Source organism: Mesoplodon densirostris, chromosome 2 (assembly GCF_025265405.1).
Source record: "Mesoplodon densirostris isolate mMesDen1 chromosome 2, mMesDen1 primary haplotype, whole genome shotgun sequence".
Classification (NCBI taxonomy): domain Eukaryota; kingdom Metazoa; phylum Chordata; class Mammalia; order Artiodactyla; family Ziphiidae; genus Mesoplodon; species Mesoplodon densirostris.
The window spans coordinates 84,960,980-84,978,327 of record NC_082662.1 but is presented as its reverse complement, the minus strand read 5'-3'; the positions used below and the strand labels follow the sequence as shown (position 1 = coordinate 84,978,327).

The window sequence follows — 17,348 nt, the reverse complement described above, 5'->3', positions numbered from 1 at the left end:
TGAGGCCCTCAATTCTGGTCTGGACCGTGGACTCCAGTCTGGATGAGGCATCAGGGAGAGAGCAAAGCTCAGAGGATAGACACGAGGACAGGCAGCAGCAATCCTACCGGAGGGAGGGCCATCCACAACAGACATCACATGTGAGCCCAGATCAAGAGAAAGGAAGTGGAGATGGGACTCTGGTGCCAGGTAGTCAGTGAACCTGCAGAAGTTCTCCACCCTCTGAGTAGCAGGCCTGGTACACCGCAGGTGCCCGTGAACATTAGCTGAAAGGATGACTCAGCTGACCCAGCTCCCTTTGCAGCTGCCCTTGTCCTGAGAGACTTTAGGAGAAAGCAGCTAGGGGCAACTAGCCATGCTCTAGGCCCTCTATGTCCAACAACATATTCTGCAAATAAATATTAATCAGTGATGATAAACTATAGCTTCAACATAACAGATGACTTACAATGGTTTATAAAACACATTCACATGTGTTAGCTCATTTAATCTTCATAAAAACCTTTTTCCTGTTTTCATTTTACAGATGAGGAAACTCAGATTCAGACAGGTTGAGTCACTTAGCCAAATTTGAACATCTAGTAAGAGTCAGGATTCAAACCCAGATCTCCTAACTCCTAGTTCATTGTTCTTTCCACTACTTCTCAGTGGCCTCTAAACATTTAGAAAGAACCAAATCAACTCTGATTTTTACTTTTTTTATGTATGCAGGTTATACATGAATATATTTTGTTGTTAAATTCAAATAATACAAAAAACACTAACCCTTCCCGCTTCATCCCATGCCCTTATCCAGCTCTGCCCCTGAAGCTGTAACCTCTTTTAACAATTGACAGGTATTCTTTCAGAGCTTTGCACATGTGTACACATTGTGAGTGTATGTGTGTACATAAAATATGTTTCTTTGCATATGATAAATATGCTAACACAAATATGATCTTATTACACATATTGTTCTGCACCTTTGTTTTTTGGGTTTTTTTACTTATATGTTTCAGACCTCTCTGTCTTGTTCCCTTTAACTACGGTAGAGAATTTTAAAGCAATTTCAGGCAATTCTGTCTATAGATGATTTATATCAGAAAATAGAATTTTAAAAAGAAGTTTATTAACCTTCCTGGCCTGATATTTTGTCACTGACTTAAATGAAGGGACAACTTACACAGTAAGAAAACAATGATCTTGTGAATGTTTTTCTAAACTATTAATTCCATCTCCCACACCAGGCGGCACTCAGCAGAAAAGAGACAGCGTCAGTCTCCGACACCCCTGTTTGGGTTCTAGCAGGAAGGCCAGACAGACTCCACAGGGCTCCAACGGCCACCCCACGGAGCCCGCTGCTCCCCCGGAGCAGGATGGGCACAGCCAGCTTAACGCGGGAGTTCAGCTGGCCCTCCAGCACGTGCAGGCGCTGCTGGTCAAGCGGTTCCACCACACTGTCCGCAGCCACAAGGACTTCCTGGCCCAGGTATTACTGCAGTCTTTGGCTGTGCTTGTTTGCCGGTGGCCACGCCTACCAGACCTCTCCCAGCCTCCCCATCCCCTCTCAGGCTTTCTGGTGCACATGGGGTCAGAAGCGGCGATGAGCACCCTCTTTGGGTTCTGTCAGCTTTGTTTCCTCCCTGCCAACCTTTGTTTCTTTTTGGTAACACAACGCTCCTTTGTAAGTACTCTACCTCACTTAGCAGAGAAAATAGAATAATAGTGGATATGTTAATATTGCTTTTATTTTTATAGGGGAGGGTAAAGTCATGTTTTCATTCATTTTTTTGCAATGACCTTACATATCAAGGTCATTGTCCGCTTTTTCTTTTTATACTTTTTGTTCAGAAACAGAAACTCTGGTTCGCCTCTGGCTGAGCATTGGCCTACTTCAGGGTTCAGTGTTGACCTGCTTCAACCACCCTTCAAAGGTTACCAGAACATTCTGTGTTCTCCTTCACAACCTGCCTTTGCACATCCTCCCATCATGTTCCCCAGGAGACTGACCTTCTCCATCAGGGCCCAGTTATGAGGCTGCTGGATAAATGTTTAGAAGAGAGAGAGAGAGAGAGAGAGAGAGAGAGAGAGAGTGTGTGTGTGTGTGTGTGTAACATACCACAGCCCAAGTTACCATGTTTATTTTCCCACAGATTGTGCTCCCGTCCACTTTTGTGTTTCTGGCTCTGATGCTTTCCATCATCATCCCTCCTTTTGGTGAATATCCTGCTTTGACCCTTCACCCCTGGATGTATGGGCAGCAGTATACCTTCTTCAGGTGCGTAGACTCATCCTCAGACGTCATCATCCACCTCCTTGGGTTGTGGGGCTCCTGGGTCACCTGCTGCTTGGTGCGGCCCTGACCTTCCCACTCTCTGGGACAGTCACCAGCATAATAGTGGTCCTCAGGCTGCCCTCAGAAAGGAAATTAATGTGTCTGCCACTTGGGAAAGGTGACCCCCAAGTGGACACGCAAGACTGCCAGGAGGAAGGAAAGAGACACAAAGGTTGGGTGAGTGGGTTGAAGCTCCATTTTTTGAAGTGCAGACCTGATATGGAATCAGACCACTGGTGTGTTCAGATAGCCTACCCCGCTTCTCAGGAGACCTATAGCCACCTCAAGGCAGAATCCTTTGCCTTGTTTACATGCCTGGCATGTCGTAGCCATTCAACAGACATTTGCTGAGTTGCATGTTGGCTGCTTTGTCCCTCTATCCCAGTCGCATGCCCGTCGAGTAAGCCCCTCTCACTCTGTCTAGCATGGACCAGCCGGACAGCGAGCGGCTCATGGTACTTGCAGACGTCCTCGTGAATAAGCCAGGCTTTGGCAACCGCTGCCTGAAGGAAGAGTGGCTTCCGTAAGTCCCTGCGCACCCCTGCCCTAACACCAACAGCTGCCCTGGGATACCCTGATGGTGGGGGCCTGGGATAACAGGGTTGGGAGAGGCCCCATCTCAGTCCTGCTCTGTTTACACGAACACTACCATACCCCTGAGCAGCACTCACCCGGCCTCTCCATCAACACCACTATGCAAGGGTGTTCACTGCCCCTCAGGAAGCCCCTGCACCACAGGACAGCTCTGTATTTCTATAGCTCTCGATATAAAAGTACCATACTGAGTTGACATATGCTACTCACAACTTATTTGAAAGGAATCTGAACGGAGAAGGGGGGCAGATGGGAGATGTGCCCTTGTGTGATTGGACCTAGAATGGCATTAGTTACATATATGGCCAACTTTCAATTATTGCTTTAAGTGTGAAGAAGAGAGTTCTAGAGGGCAGTTGAAATCCACCAAGAATTCAAAGCGTTCAATGTAATTTTAACTGCTTCTCTCATCCAGTCTATTTCAGAGTTATTGATAAGGACCAAAATAGATTAATTTCAAAACCTCTTGTATTTGTTCTCTAAATGGCAAGAGCTGCCACCAGATAAAAGGGAGATTAAGCCATCCACAAGCTAGATAATTTTTCCCAGCCCCACCCACATCTAGCGAATCAATAAAATTCTAGTCTTGATTTTTTCTTGAGCGGAAACCAACCTCCAAGAGTAGAAGAAAATGCATGGGTCCGAGGAGGAGGAAAGGCTCAGAAGGAGAGGGTTGGGTACTAGTTCTCATTTTGAGGACTTTTTATCAACCTTGAAGCTGATTGTGGAATATGTTCTTGTCTTCCATGAGGGCGTTCCCCTGTGGCAATTCAACCCCCTGGAAGACTCCCTCTGTGTCCCCGGACGTCACCCACCTGCTCCAGAAGCAGATATGGACAGCAGACCACCCCTCGCCTTCCTGCAGGTGCAGCACCAGAGAGAAGCTCACCATGCTCCCCGAGTGCCCTGAGGGCGCAGGGGGGCTCCCGCCCCCTCAGGTACCTCCCCCTTCCAGGGGCTGCTAGGGCCCTGAGCCTGCCTGTGACCACAGCCATTGCGCCTCCTGAGTTTCTAGCCAACTAACATTTCAAACTGACAGCTGAGTGAAGGACTAAATGAGGCTCCAGGTCCTTATCACCTGGAGGAAGCCACTGACCAAAAGCTTCATTTCCACCAAACACTCCCCATTCAATCTAGTAAGAAAATATCTTTAAGTATTGAGAAAATTACATATCAGGCATGACCGCTATAGAAAAATTAGAAAATACAAGTCAGAACAAAAAAAATTACCCTATCACTTGGTGATAACCACCAATAACGTTTAGTTTTTATCCATTCAAACAGGATTATATTCAAAATGCTGTCCTGAAACCTGCTATTTTCACTTAACAACATATCATGAACATATGGCCATGTCAATAAATATACATCTACATTATCGTTTTTAATGCCTGCACACTATCCTACTGTTTGGATTTACTTTAATTTACTTAACTACTCTCGTTGTTGGACATGTGGGCTTCCAATTTTTCTGTTATCAACAGTGTTGTAGTGTCCCTTCAAATGCACACTTACTAACAATTTTAATTAAGAAACTCTCCATTTGCTGTATAATTAACATGCATACACACACACACACACACACACACACAGCTAGCGACCTATGTTTTGCAGGGATAACAACAATCTTGGCTCTGAGCAGCCTCCTCTCTCAGGAGTTCTGAATGCCATAATGTATCACAGTGAGCCGCTCCAGGGGTTTCAGAGACAGTGAATGGGGCCAGAGAAGTCTCACCTTGTCTCAGGTTGATAATGGGACTCCCAGCTGACTTGCACAGAGCTGGGTCCTACATGGTCCTCTCTCATGATTTGTCAGTGAATGAACGACTCCCCATGAGGCAGTGTGGCAGGTGGGTCGAGCACCGGCAATGGCCTCAGAGAGCCATGGGTGGGTTACTTGGCCTCTCTGAGCCTTAATTTCTTCACCTATAAATTGGGGATAACTGCACTTATTTCTCAGCATTATTATGAGAATTCAATGAGATAAAGAAACTATTATTTAGAAATAGTTTCAACTCAAGTGATGACAACCTCAAACTAACAGTGGATAAAATATGACACAACTCGTTTCTTTCTCATGTAAAAGTTTATGTGGGTGGTCCATGGCGTTCTGTTTTGTTGCTCCCTCCTTTCTGGTAAACAAGTCAGCCTCCTTGGCCAAGATGGCAGAATCTACTTTCCAGGCAGCAGATGGAAGAAGAGATGAAGAAAAAGGGAGGGCAAAGTGTGTGAATACACTATCTTTAAAGGAAGATTTCCAGAAGCTACCACAGAGGCACTTGCATGTGTACATCATTGGCCAGAACGGAACATCACGGGAGACTGGGAACTATCGTCTTTATTCTGGGTGTCCTTGTACCCAACAAAAAAGTCTATTCCTATGGCAAATGGCAGAGGGCAGAGCAGTAATGGGGGACAACTAAATTTTGCCACAGCGTCAGTCACAGTTGCTGGCTTGTATATAAATGATTCCATGTTTATGAACATCCTACCTTTCCCTTTTTTATGCTAAAAGCATGTACCTTTCTATTTCTCAAGCAATATATTTTCTCTTTGAATCATAACTCAGCCACTACAGCATCACAGGGATCCCAAAAGAGGGACTCAGGGGCTTGTCTCAATTCTCAGTACCCCAGAGTACCCCAGTACCCCAGTACCTTTGCTTCTGTTGGGTTTGCGGAGGGCCCCTGTGGCAGCTTCTACTCAAATACATCCAGTGGCAGGGCACCAAGGCTGTGACCCTGTGTAGTGAGCCCTTGGCTGGAACAGGGAGGAAAGGCCAAGCATAGCTGTGAGGGGAATCATTCCTCAGTGAATCCTGACTTTAAGGCTCACTGCCTCACTTAGAAATGTATTTTCAGTGGTTAGTCCTTGGTCCCTGAGGAAAAAATGTAAAAGGCTTTTAGCCAAAGTCTGGTAAAAAGCAAATCAGTTCCTGTGATTTTCTATCACTCCTGCCTCTTCTCACTATCATTCATGCTTCTCTTGGGAGCATCTGCATCAGGCATCTGCACAGAAGCTGCTCTGTGTGTGTGTGAGCGTCTCTCTCTCTTTCACACATACACACACACTTATGTTCACACCCACTCACCACACTCACTCACACACACTCCCCCATTTGCCTGGAATAAGACCAGAGAGTATGAGTTTGCTTCAGAGATGGTAAATCGTCCTCACCTGGAAAATGGGGTGGTGGCTGTGGTCTTCTCTAGGGTCCCCTCCTGTCCTAACATATTCTTTGAATGGTGTTGGGTCCTGAGGGGGAGGGAGGGGCTCCATCCCTGACTTCTGGGATACACAGAGATAAAGCTGTAGGAGGATCTCATTTGACAGAACTTTTAGAAAATATTTTGTCATAAATTCCCAGGCACCACCCATTGTTCCAGCCTAGATTCCACCAGGGGAGCCTGACAGTTCACCTGGGTGCCATTTTCAGCTTGAGAAGCAGGTGACGGAGTGAGAAGAGCAAGGCTATGGAGTCAGACAGATGCAGATTCAAATCCTAGGTCAACCACCCACAAGTTCTAACCTGGTGCATGTTAGCTAACCTTTCTGAACCTCAGTTTCTCTGTTTATAAAAGCAGGCAACAATTCTTCTTTCACAGGATATAAGGATCAAGGGAGATAATGTAGAGCATTTAACACTGTGCCTGGCACACAGTAAGCATTCAGGAGATGCTAGTTCTCCCCCTAGTGTTAGAGAGGAACAAGGTGAAGAAAGTGAACCGAGGATGGGAGTAAAATGAGAAAGGGGCGGGAAAGACAGAAACCACGAAAAATGAAAAGAATAGTGTGATGATGGTGGTATAACACCTTTCTGATGTGTTAGAAAGGTGGCACCCTTGATACTGCAGGTTCATGATTCACCAGAAACGAAACGCTATGTATTCCCAAATTTAAAGTGATATTGCCACCTGGTGGCCAAACTCATGCACTTTTTTTTTTTTTGATTCAAATATTTATTGAGCAGCTAGGGAGATAACAGAGGTGATTAAAACATGGTCAAAGAGGTGAGGCAAATCCACAAGTAATAGAAAGCAAAGTATAAGGCTTACTGAATCACAGCAGTCAAAAGAAAGTGTTTTAGGAGATCAAGAGATTGCTTCCAGCCTGGAAGGGGGCAAATCAGGAAAGGGGACTGAGATGAAAATAGAAGACTTCAGTCTGGATTGTTGATGATACTCAGTTTGGACTATATTTGTCTCTCCTTTTCCCCTCTCCCCATCTTTGGGCTTAATTTACCAGTAGTGCCCAGGATTGTTCAATGCTCTTTTTCTATACTTGCTTTCATTTTTGCTTCAATGTCTTCTACAGAGCTAGGTCCTTTCGGTGTTTCAGGAGTTTTTTCCTGTTTTTTGAAGGATTCTTGACCTTTTGATCTTGGTGTTGATGGTCTTGAGTCTTTTCCATTCTGGTTTGATTTTTGTGCATTTTTGGCTGGAATATCTTGTACAGATTACTTTACTGGAGCTTTTTCTTCAGCTTCCTCATCATCAAAGTCATCACCATCATCCTCATCCTCATCTTCATGATCATCTTCATCTTCATCAGCAACAAGTTTTACTTTTTTCTGTGGAAACTTGCTACCACTTCCAGGGGCAGAACGCTTTCCAGATACACTTAGGAGTGCCACATCCTCCTCCTCTTCATCTTCTGACTGCATCTTCCTCCACAGCTACTAAGTGCTGTCCACTAATATGCACAGGCCCTGAGCCACACTTCAACCGTAAGACCACAGGTAGTGTTATTTCAAAGCCCCCAAGGGAAACTGTTGGCTGCAGAGACATTTTCAAAGTTGCCAGTGTTACCTTAATTGGACTGCCTTCATAATTCATCCCCTCTGCTTTGACAATGTGCAGTTCATCCTTTGCGCCAGCCCCTAAACTGACCGTTCTTGAAGATAACTGGTGCTCACTTTCATCATTATCCACCTTACAGTGATCATCTTTGTTGGCCTTTAGTTCACAACCAAAAAGATAGTTCCGGGGCCTCAGAGGGCTCATGTCCGTGTCCATCGAATCTTCCATGGGTTGGTGGCATGCACTTAGGTGGGAGAGAAGGCGGACGGAGATAAAAGACTACTGTTCCAGGGAACAGTCGCACAGGACAGAATCACACCAGGGCTCGTGCACTTTTGAATTCTCTAAAATCTTTTGATTAACTCGGAGTTCTTCTAGATGTATTCTGAAAGTGATTTGTAAACTGTAACGCACTGTTTGAATTCTTTCATTCATGTCAAAATTTATGGTGCCAGCTATATGCCAGGTACTATTCTCAGTGCTGGGGACACAACAGCTAACAAGTCAGAAAAAGTCCTGGCTCTCACAGAATTTGTATCCAAAAGGGGGTAACAGATGAAAACAAATAAACAGATTAATTGGAAAGAAAATTTCAGGTAGAGACGAAGATGTGAAGACAATACTACAGTATGTGACTAGAAATAGAAAATGCTTCTCTGAGGAATAAACTTTGGGCTGAGATTTGAATGATGACAAGTTAGCCATGAGAGGTTGTCCAGGGAAAACATTCCAGGAGGAGGGAGCTGCTGCCAAGTGCAAAACTACAGCAGGAATGAGAGGTGTGCATTTGAGAAACAGGGAGAAGAAGTGGGGAGGTGGGCAGTGGGGGTGGGTAGCAGCAGGTGAGCTCAGCCTCGGTAGTGAATTTGGATCTGACCCTAGGGTTACCTGAGTGTGGTAAGCAGGGCAACTGGGACGTTCTGATTGATATTGTTAAGCTCAGTCTGGCTAATGAATGGAGAATGGATTGTGCAGGGCCACGGTGGAACCAGAGACCGGTTTGGAAGTGTCTGTAGAGGTCCAGGTGACAGGTAGGTGGAGGCTTGGTTTAGGGTGATAGTGGTAGAACTGGAGAGATGCTGATGGACTGGAGATTTATTTTGAAGTGAGAACTGTCCTGTGTCATCAGTGGAATAAAGAAAAGAGAGGGTTCGAAGGTGACTCCCACATCATTGCTATGGGAACTGGGGACATGCCGGTGCTTTACTTAGTATCTTCCCAGTAGCTGAGTCTATAAATAATTTTCGGAAGAGAACAAGAAATTTCACCTCAAATTCCGAAGTAATTAATGCAGATATCTCATTGCCTCAGAGAATACAGCGCAGCACTGAAATTCTACAAGACCTTACAGACAGGAACATCTCCGACTTCTTGGTAAAAACGTATCCTGCTCTTATACGAAGCAGGTAAGAAGAGACCTTTCTATACTTTTCATCCTGGCTCCCTGTGGGAAATATTAACTAGGGACAGAAGATAATTTCCTCTCATGATTTATCAACAATCAGGGCAGTGGAATTTTTTCTTTTTCCTAATTTGAGAGCCTCATCCAATAGAAAAAGCAATGGAGGCATATACAAGTCGAATGGAACTTATGATTAATCTTGCTTTGTTTTTTATTTTGTTTAGGACAAGCAGTTAACATTTAAGCCATGCACTATTACAAGTAAAATAAGAAAGTATAGAACTTGTCCAAAATACAGCCTCATATTTTACTTAGCTAAAAAACAGAGGTGCCTCATATTTTAATTAGTTAAAAAAACAGAGGTGAAGTTTGAAGGGAGGAAGGAGAGTAAGGGGGAATGATAGAGACAAAGAGAGAAGCAAGAGGGAAAAGTAAGAAGCAAAAAGAAGAAAGGAAACAATTAGACCAAGATAGGAGAGAGGCAGTGGGATAGTCTGCATGAGCCCACAGGTTGTCCAGGTTAACTGCACCTGTCACACTCTAACTGTGAATTATCATCTGTATCACTGCCCTTTCAAATGCAGCTCTGCAACTGTGCTCACAAGCCCCACCCCGGGACTGCTTCAGCAGTCCCATCAGAGCAAGCAGTATGACAAGAGCATGCTATGGAGAGAGGATTATAGGGGACCCTGATCTGGGCCCCATGCTCTCTGGAACTTTAAAATAAAACATACTGTCTAATTTTAGTAGTATTTACAGTTACTTTCCCTCCCAGTCCCTCAACAAGGGATAAATGGACTCAGCTAACTACAACACATTGCAGATGGTGAAAGCAGCTGTTGAGAAGGCAGTGCCAAGCCAGCAGTTAGCAAAATGAAGAACAGCATCCAAGCACAAAAATAAAAAAAGGGTGCATAGAATCTATTCAATAACGCAGTAAACAACGACCATCCCACACTTTGTTCTCAGAAGCAAATTTGCAATATGGAATTTTGAACTTTGTGCTTAATGACAATGATAGTTCATGGGGCTGAACTATGAGGACTTGAGTTGGTATCTGCATGTTTCCTATCTTGTAATTTTGTCCCTCATTGACTGGAAGTCAGTCTCTTAACTTAACTTTGGGCTAGGGGTAATTCAGAACTTCCTCCAAGTGTGCAGGTGATTATGAAAGTCTAGTTCTTACAGGGTGGAAGAGGGGAGGGCTGCAGCCTTCACTCCATGATGGCATGGTCGTTGCCATATTTTCTGGGTCCAGATCATCTGACAAGTGACCTTACAACAGGGCCACCCAGAAAGCCCTGCAGGCAGATTGTGACTTGGACAGCCAGGATTGGAAAAGATCGGTCCTTTCTCCACATATTTATTCAGGCTCGGCCCCTGGCCTGGGAGGTTTCCACATTGCTTGGACATCAGGAAATGCAAAAAATGCCCCCGAAGACTGGGAGACCCCAGTGAGTGTTTGGGGAAGAAAGTTAACACTACTGCATACTTGTTGTATTCATTGTATGATTTGTTTTGGCTTTCAGTTTGAAGAGCAAATACTGGGTCAATGAACAGAGGTAAGAAATTATTTTTGTAAGAAATTAAAATCTCAGAGTGATCTATTTAAATTCATTGCACATAAAAACGCCACACCTCAAAGTCATGTGGATGAGCTGTTCTGTATGTGCTCAGGAATTCATAAGACATGTCTTGAAGGATACATAGCTACACACACCCTGGGCCCAGAAGATGCTCAGCAATAGATCTCCTTGGAGGGCATAAATGAGAGGTGATGTTCCCTGAAGAGGAATTCCAGAGCACTCTCACTCCAGGCAGGTTCTAAAACCTCCCAGCAAATAACAGTTTAGAACAGGAGCACATGTAACCTAAGCCCTGCACTCCTTGGCCCATTCCTTTTAAGCCTCGGGGCGTCTGGCCCAGCCCCAGACTCACCCCGTTCCTGAGGCATCCTGAAGGTTCACATGGTTCCCAAGGTTGAGAATCCTCTAGGGATGGTCTAGGAGTGAGCCCGCCTCCCAGGCTCCCTCAGGAACAGTGCCTCTAGAATGAATGCAGAGCTGATGTTGACTTGACTTCCTGGGCAAATTCTAGACCATAAAAGTGAAATTCAGCTTTTAGAATTGTTCCCAAGAGGGAAGTGAGGGACCTCAGCTGAAGCAGAAAGATGAGGGGACAAGTTGAATCCCTGAGAAATAAAGTTCTTCTCCTCTGCCTTGCCTATCCAACAAATTAATTTTGTTTGTTGAGGAGTTTGGCTTTTATGCCGCCATTGAAGGGCTTTAAGCCAAAGAGTGACACGCCCACTGTTTCTGAAGACTTCCAGAGCAGTGTGGAAGATAGGTTAGAGTGGGAGGGACCCAAGGCTAGGATCCAGTTAAGCACTAGAGCAGGAGTCAAGGCAGGGGTGGGTGAGAGGCACCAAGAGAGGCACGGCAGGACTGGACCAGTTTCGATGAGTCCAGCACACCAGAAGTACCTGCAAAGTACAGAAGCAGCACAGAAAAAGAACCACTGGTAGGGGTGGGAGAAAGTCAGGAAAGACCTCAAAGAGACGATCACATAGGACAGATGAGCTGGAAAGGCACCCGGGGAAACTCGAGCCCTGCGAAGGCAGAGAGACACAGAGGCAGCCTGGACCACTGCGAGCTCTGGAAATGATTGCATGGCTGGAATGGGCCACTGGAGGGAAGGCTTGAGGAGGGATGAGGTTGGAGAGGTGCGCAAACACCAGGCTCAGAAGGGGTCAGTCCTGGAGGCAGTGAGGAAGATGTTAAAGCTGGTTTGTAAAGGGGAGCTATGTTTCCCGATGGGCCAGATAATTCCTGCAAAAATACACACTTTCCTACTGAAACTGAGAGCTCCGGCAACCACGAGGCACACACACATGGTTCATGGCACAGGTCTGAGGACTTCTTGCTCCCTTGTCAGGTACGGAGGAATTTCCATTGGAGGAAAGCTCCCGGCTCCCCCCATCACTGGAGAAGCCCTTGTTGGATTTTTAAGTGACCTTGGCCGGTTAATGAATGTGAGCGGGGTATGTAAACAGACTGGAGATTTCGTAGGACTTTCAACTTGCCAGTTATCATGAAATAGAAATGATCATGAGTGCTAAGGGAAGGGGGGAAAAAAAAAAAAACCTCTTCATTGTTTATTATGGTTTTCCAGGGCCCTATCACCAGAGAAGCCTCTAAAGAAATGTCTGCTTTCCTTAAACATCTAGAAACTGAAGACAACATTAAGGTATTGGCCCTGCACAATCTGCCCTAGAGTTAAAAACTCATGTGAACTGGTTGTTTTATTTTTATTTTCCCAGCTTAATTAAATTCCATCCCTCCTCCTGCTTAAATCTGGCATGGAATGTCTCCCAGCGGCCAGAACCTTCCTCCCTCTCACATTCTTTTTCCTGCAGCTCATTTTTTCTTTAAACAGCTGCTGTTAGTGCAGAGTCTCCTGTGTAGTAGCAGAGCCTGACAGAGCCACATCTCCGCCCTCTAGGTGTGGTTTAACAACAAAGGCTGGCATGCCCTGGTCAGCTTCCTCAATGTGGCCCACAACGCCATCTTACGGGCCAGCCTGCATGAGGACAGGAACCCCGAGGAGTATGGCATCACCGTTGTCAGCCATCCTCTGAACCTGACCAAGGAGCAGCTCTCCGAAATTACAGTGTAAGCTACTGCGGCCCCGGCCTCACAGCTTTCTAGTCACCTTCTCCACTCTAAACACCCCGAGAGGATTTTCACTAGCAGAAGCTGCTGGGCTGGATAGCAAGTTTGTTTAATCACACACACACACACACACACACACGAACATAAGACTTTGTGTGCCAAACTGCTTGGCCATTCTTTCTCCTCATATTTATTTGGAAAGTAAGCATATGTTTGGTTCCGTTCCCTTTTGGCTCTTGATGACACATTGCTCCTGGAGCTTACACAAGTACTCTCCTTTCCAGTATGCAAAATGATTGCCAGGAACTGGGAAGTTCAGTAAATCTTTCATCGCCCCGGTAGTAATTATCTTAGATTCCAGTAATTTCCTCCAGACAGTCAGGCTTTGGACATGTCGACAGATCCTTACCTTCCTAAAGCCTAGGCCCAGCTTCAAGCAGTAGAAACCTCACTCTTTTGCAATTTGTAGCATGTTTGCCTTATTCGAGGCCTACATTTGGTGAGAATGCCTTTGTTAGAGCAAACTCCTTCTGGAAAGCAGTTAGGGGACCCAATATACTCCAAGTGCCCTGAACGTGCCCAGGGTCATGGCTAAACTTGGGTGGGTCCTGGGTCCTTGGGACCTTCCTCAGGACACCCTCTGAGACCCTAGACTGAGGAAAAGTAGTCTATGTCCATTCTCACTTAGCCCAAGTTTCTATACCTTCTGCCAAGCCCCTTGAATATGAAATATGAGAGAGGAGTCTTTTGTGATTATAAAAATAAGATATAACATAGTATATGTTCATTAAATAAAGTTTATAGAATAGAGTTTTAAGAACTTAGTATTTATAACCCAACACAGGTTAGGGTGTTTCCTCTAAACATTTTTGGGTGTTTCCTTCCAGTAATTTGTTCTAATCTTTGTGTGTGGATCAAGCTATTTGTAATTTTAACAGGGCAGCGACTAGCACATATGGTGCCTTTGTGGGAATTAGTAAAAGGTGCTCCTTTCTCAAGGCGGGCACTGGCTTACACCAGAGTGCATGGCTTGTATGTGAAGGTTGGGTTGGATTTCAGCCCACACTTTCCCCCTTAGCCAGATGCTTTCTATCTGATCTGGGAAAGAGTGAATAAGATCCAAGATCCTGTATAATCAGCCTGTTCCCTTTTTACTTAAATTTATGTTATAACATAACATTTCCCTATGTTATGATGTTTCTTGAAAGCATGATTTAACAAGATAATTTAAATAAATTAAAGATCAATTTTTCTTTTAAAAATTTATTTCTTTTCACAGACCCTGTAACTATCTACATAAAAATTCAAGAATATCTATAGACAAATTATTAGAACTAATAAGAGCATTGCAGTGCATGAGATTAATGTAAAAATCCATTTCTATACACAATCAACAAATAATTAGAAAATGTAATAAAAAGAAAATGTATCTAGACTTTTATATTAACAGGGGACAATATTTGATATTAACCTTAATATTCAACATTAATGTAGAACAGGAAATGCACAAATATCCATTTACCTTTGACCCAGTTTGATTTACACAGTTAAGTGAGCTGACAAGCTTCAGGCTGGGGAAGGGGATTCTGGAGGCGGTTCCCTGGCATTGGTGAGGGCTTCCGAGAGCCTGACTTTGTTCTTCTCCTGCTTCTGCTCCTCCTTCACCTCTCTCCCTCTGTCTCCCGTCCTTCTGCAGGCTGACCACTTCTGTGGATGCTGTGGTGGCCATCTGTGTGATTTTTGCCATGTCCTTCGTCCCTGCCAGCTTTGTCCTTTATTTGATCCAGGAGAGGGTGAACAAAGCTAAGCACCTCCAGTTTGTCAGTGGAGTGAGCCCCACCACCTACTGGCTGACCAACTTCCTCTGGGACATCGTAAGTATCAGGACCTAGCACCTCCCTCACCCCCATGGGCCCAAGGTGGGTGGGCGTTTGTGTGTGCTCTGACTGAAGGGACGTGGCAGGGTGGGGCTCTCGTACCGCCAGGGCTGCTGGACGGTGATGTGCCCAGGGCCCAAGCTGGGGAAAGATGCAGGGCACAGCTTAGCAACTGCTGAGTGGGAACTCTGTAGGCCCTGCACAAGGGGCCTTCTGATGCACCAAATAATCACTGCTCTGCAGCACTGAGGCTGGCCTTCCTGAGAATAACCGGGAGCTGAAGAGATGATATCAAGAGGCCCTTCACATACATCCTCTTGTTAGGTCCCACCCCACCCTCAAAGGGGTAAACTGGAAACTGCTCTGTGGTAGAGTTGCCAGATAAATAAGGGGCACCCAGTTCAATTTAAATTTCAGATAAAACAATGAACAATTTTTAGTATAAGTGTATCCTAATCCCCTCCTGAAATATGGCATTCTTACACTGAAAAATTTATTGGTTGTTTGTCTGAAATTCAAATTTAATTGGGCATCCTATATTTTTATTTGCTAAATCTGGGAACCCTATCCAGTGGCCTTATTTTGCCTACCCAACCAGAACTTCACTATATTAGATTAGCTACCACTTGGGTGAACATGAAGAAAAAATTATTTATCAAATCAACAGCAGACTACCACCTCTCTCACAATCAGGATTGGTGGGGGAAGAGAGGGGTCAGGATGGGTTACCTTACGACAGGCCACAGGGTCAAAATGACTTGACAGTGAAGGCCTGGTTATAATGTGGGAGTTGTTATGACACTAACTCCAGTCTATTCCAGGCGTCTTGGGGAACAAGATGTTTTGTTTTATCTCAGCATTCTAAGACTAACGTGAGTCTCCACTTCATGGTGATGATAATGTATATCACGATGGACACCAACACAAACAACCTTTTCCACTATGACTTTTAATAATGATGGCAAATATCTTACTCAACTTACTAAGCAGCCATCACTTAACAATATGAAGCCAGAAATCTTCAGTACCAACTAATCTTCCCTCCTCTCTTCTGTCTACATGAGGAAACACTTATGAACACATGGGGAGGAGGTCAGAGCCAATAAACCTCACTTTGGATGAGAACATCCCTTGCAGCCACCCAAGTTGGCCCTGTGCTTAAAACATGAGAGGAGCTAGGCTCACCTGCACTGAAAAGCTATTAAAGTGCTGGGTTTTTGCATTCAACTTTTTTTTTTTTAAGACAAGGAATAGAATTAACACCTGGGGCTGACCCATGTGTGTGCCTGACTACAGACAGAGATCTCTGAGCCTAAGGAGAAATTGGTGGACAGAAGGACAGAATGGGTGTCTGAATGGGAGATGACACTAGCAAAGTAGACACTTGGCAGCCTAAGGAAGGGTTTGGAGAGAGTGACTATGATGCCAGCAGGCTTCCTGATGCTCTAGAATTTTAAGGCTGGCCTGGAATCTGAACTCAAGGAGCTATGGTATTGGAGCTAAGCACCCTCCTTAGGCAGTGGCAAAAAGATAACATTGGCCTGGGGGTCATTGTTGAATAAATGAACAAATACTCATTGTTTATATCATTCACGCAGCACATATATGATGCTGTAAGTTCTTATTTTTTATATATCATCTGTTTTTCTTTTCTTTTAAATTAAGAAACAACCACACACTTACAGAAACGTAAACACCGTTCAAAACTCTTTTCCTCAGCCATTTGAGAGTAACTTCCAAACAAGATGTCCCTTCATACACACATACACATACACACCCCAGCACCTCCAACGTGTACCTCTTACAAACGAAGACTCACCCTATACAATCACAACGCAACTGTCGACATCAGGAAACTAGCACTGATGTATCACTTCCATCTAACCCTCAGAGCCCACCCAAGTTTCGTCAATTGCCCTAATATTGCCCTTTATAGAAAAATAGCTAGCTCAGAATCATGCCTTGCATTTAGTTGTCCTGACTCTTTAGTCTCCTTCAGCCTGGGATTGTTCTCAGTCTTTCCTTGACACTCATGACTTGACACTTTTGAAGATCATAGGCCAGTTATTTTGCAGAAAGTCCATTAATTTTGGTTTGCCTGATGTTTCCTCATGATTGGATTTGGGTCATGGCAGCAGTTTCATGAAGGGATGCTCTGTCCTGCTCCCTGCATCCTGTCAGGTAGCTTCTGATTTCAATTTGTCCTATTACTGATGATGGTCACTTCAGTTACTTGATTAAGATGGTGTCTGCTGAGCTTCTTCACTGTAAAGTTACTTTTTTCCTTATAATTAATAAGAATTTAGAGAGATGTACTTTGAAGTTATGTAAATATTCTGTTTGTTTGTTATCAAGCTTTCCATTTATTCATGTATTTATTTATGCCTGTATGGAGTTGTGGTTCCTGTGTTAATCAACAGACTACAATCTGATACCATTCTTACTGATTTTGGTGCTCAGATTATCCCCAGTCTGGCCAGTTGGAGCCACTTCAAGCTGGCTCCTGTGCCCTCTTGACTTGTGTCCCCACGTTCATTGAGTACCTCCAAGTTCTCTGCCCAGCAACATGTTCCTCCCCACAGCCCTACCCTGGAATCAACCGTCTCCCCCAAGGAGCTCTGGTTCCTTCCAGGGGAAATTGTCCCTCAAAAACCAAGATCTCGGTGTTAGATATATTCACTGGTCCCAGGC

The 17,348-nt window shown here is 44.7% G+C and overlaps 1 protein-coding gene and 1 pseudogene across 1 annotated transcript in view; one reads left to right on the top strand and one right to left on the bottom strand.

Moving 5' to 3' along the window:
- The window catches only part of ABCA4 (ATP binding cassette subfamily A member 4), a 128,569-nt gene that overhangs the window by 89,101 nt on the left and 22,120 nt on the right, over positions 1–17,348 (top strand). Inside the window, exons 27-36 of the mRNA XM_060085375.1 lie at positions 1,227–1,468; positions 2,133–2,257; positions 2,739–2,837; positions 3,660–3,846; positions 9,019–9,113; positions 10,639–10,671; positions 12,044–12,149; positions 12,281–12,355; positions 12,611–12,780; positions 14,477–14,654. Of these exons, the coding sequence (XP_059941358.1) occupies positions 1,227–1,468; positions 2,133–2,257; positions 2,739–2,837; positions 3,660–3,846; positions 9,019–9,113; positions 10,639–10,671; positions 12,044–12,149; positions 12,281–12,355; positions 12,611–12,780; positions 14,477–14,654 (1,310 nt within the window). The remainder of the gene's footprint in view (positions 1–1,226; positions 1,469–2,132; positions 2,258–2,738; positions 2,838–3,659; positions 3,847–9,018; positions 9,114–10,638; positions 10,672–12,043; positions 12,150–12,280; positions 12,356–12,610; positions 12,781–14,476; positions 14,655–17,348) is intronic.
- Positions 7,079–7,935, bottom strand: LOC132480869 (nucleophosmin-like; annotated as a pseudogene).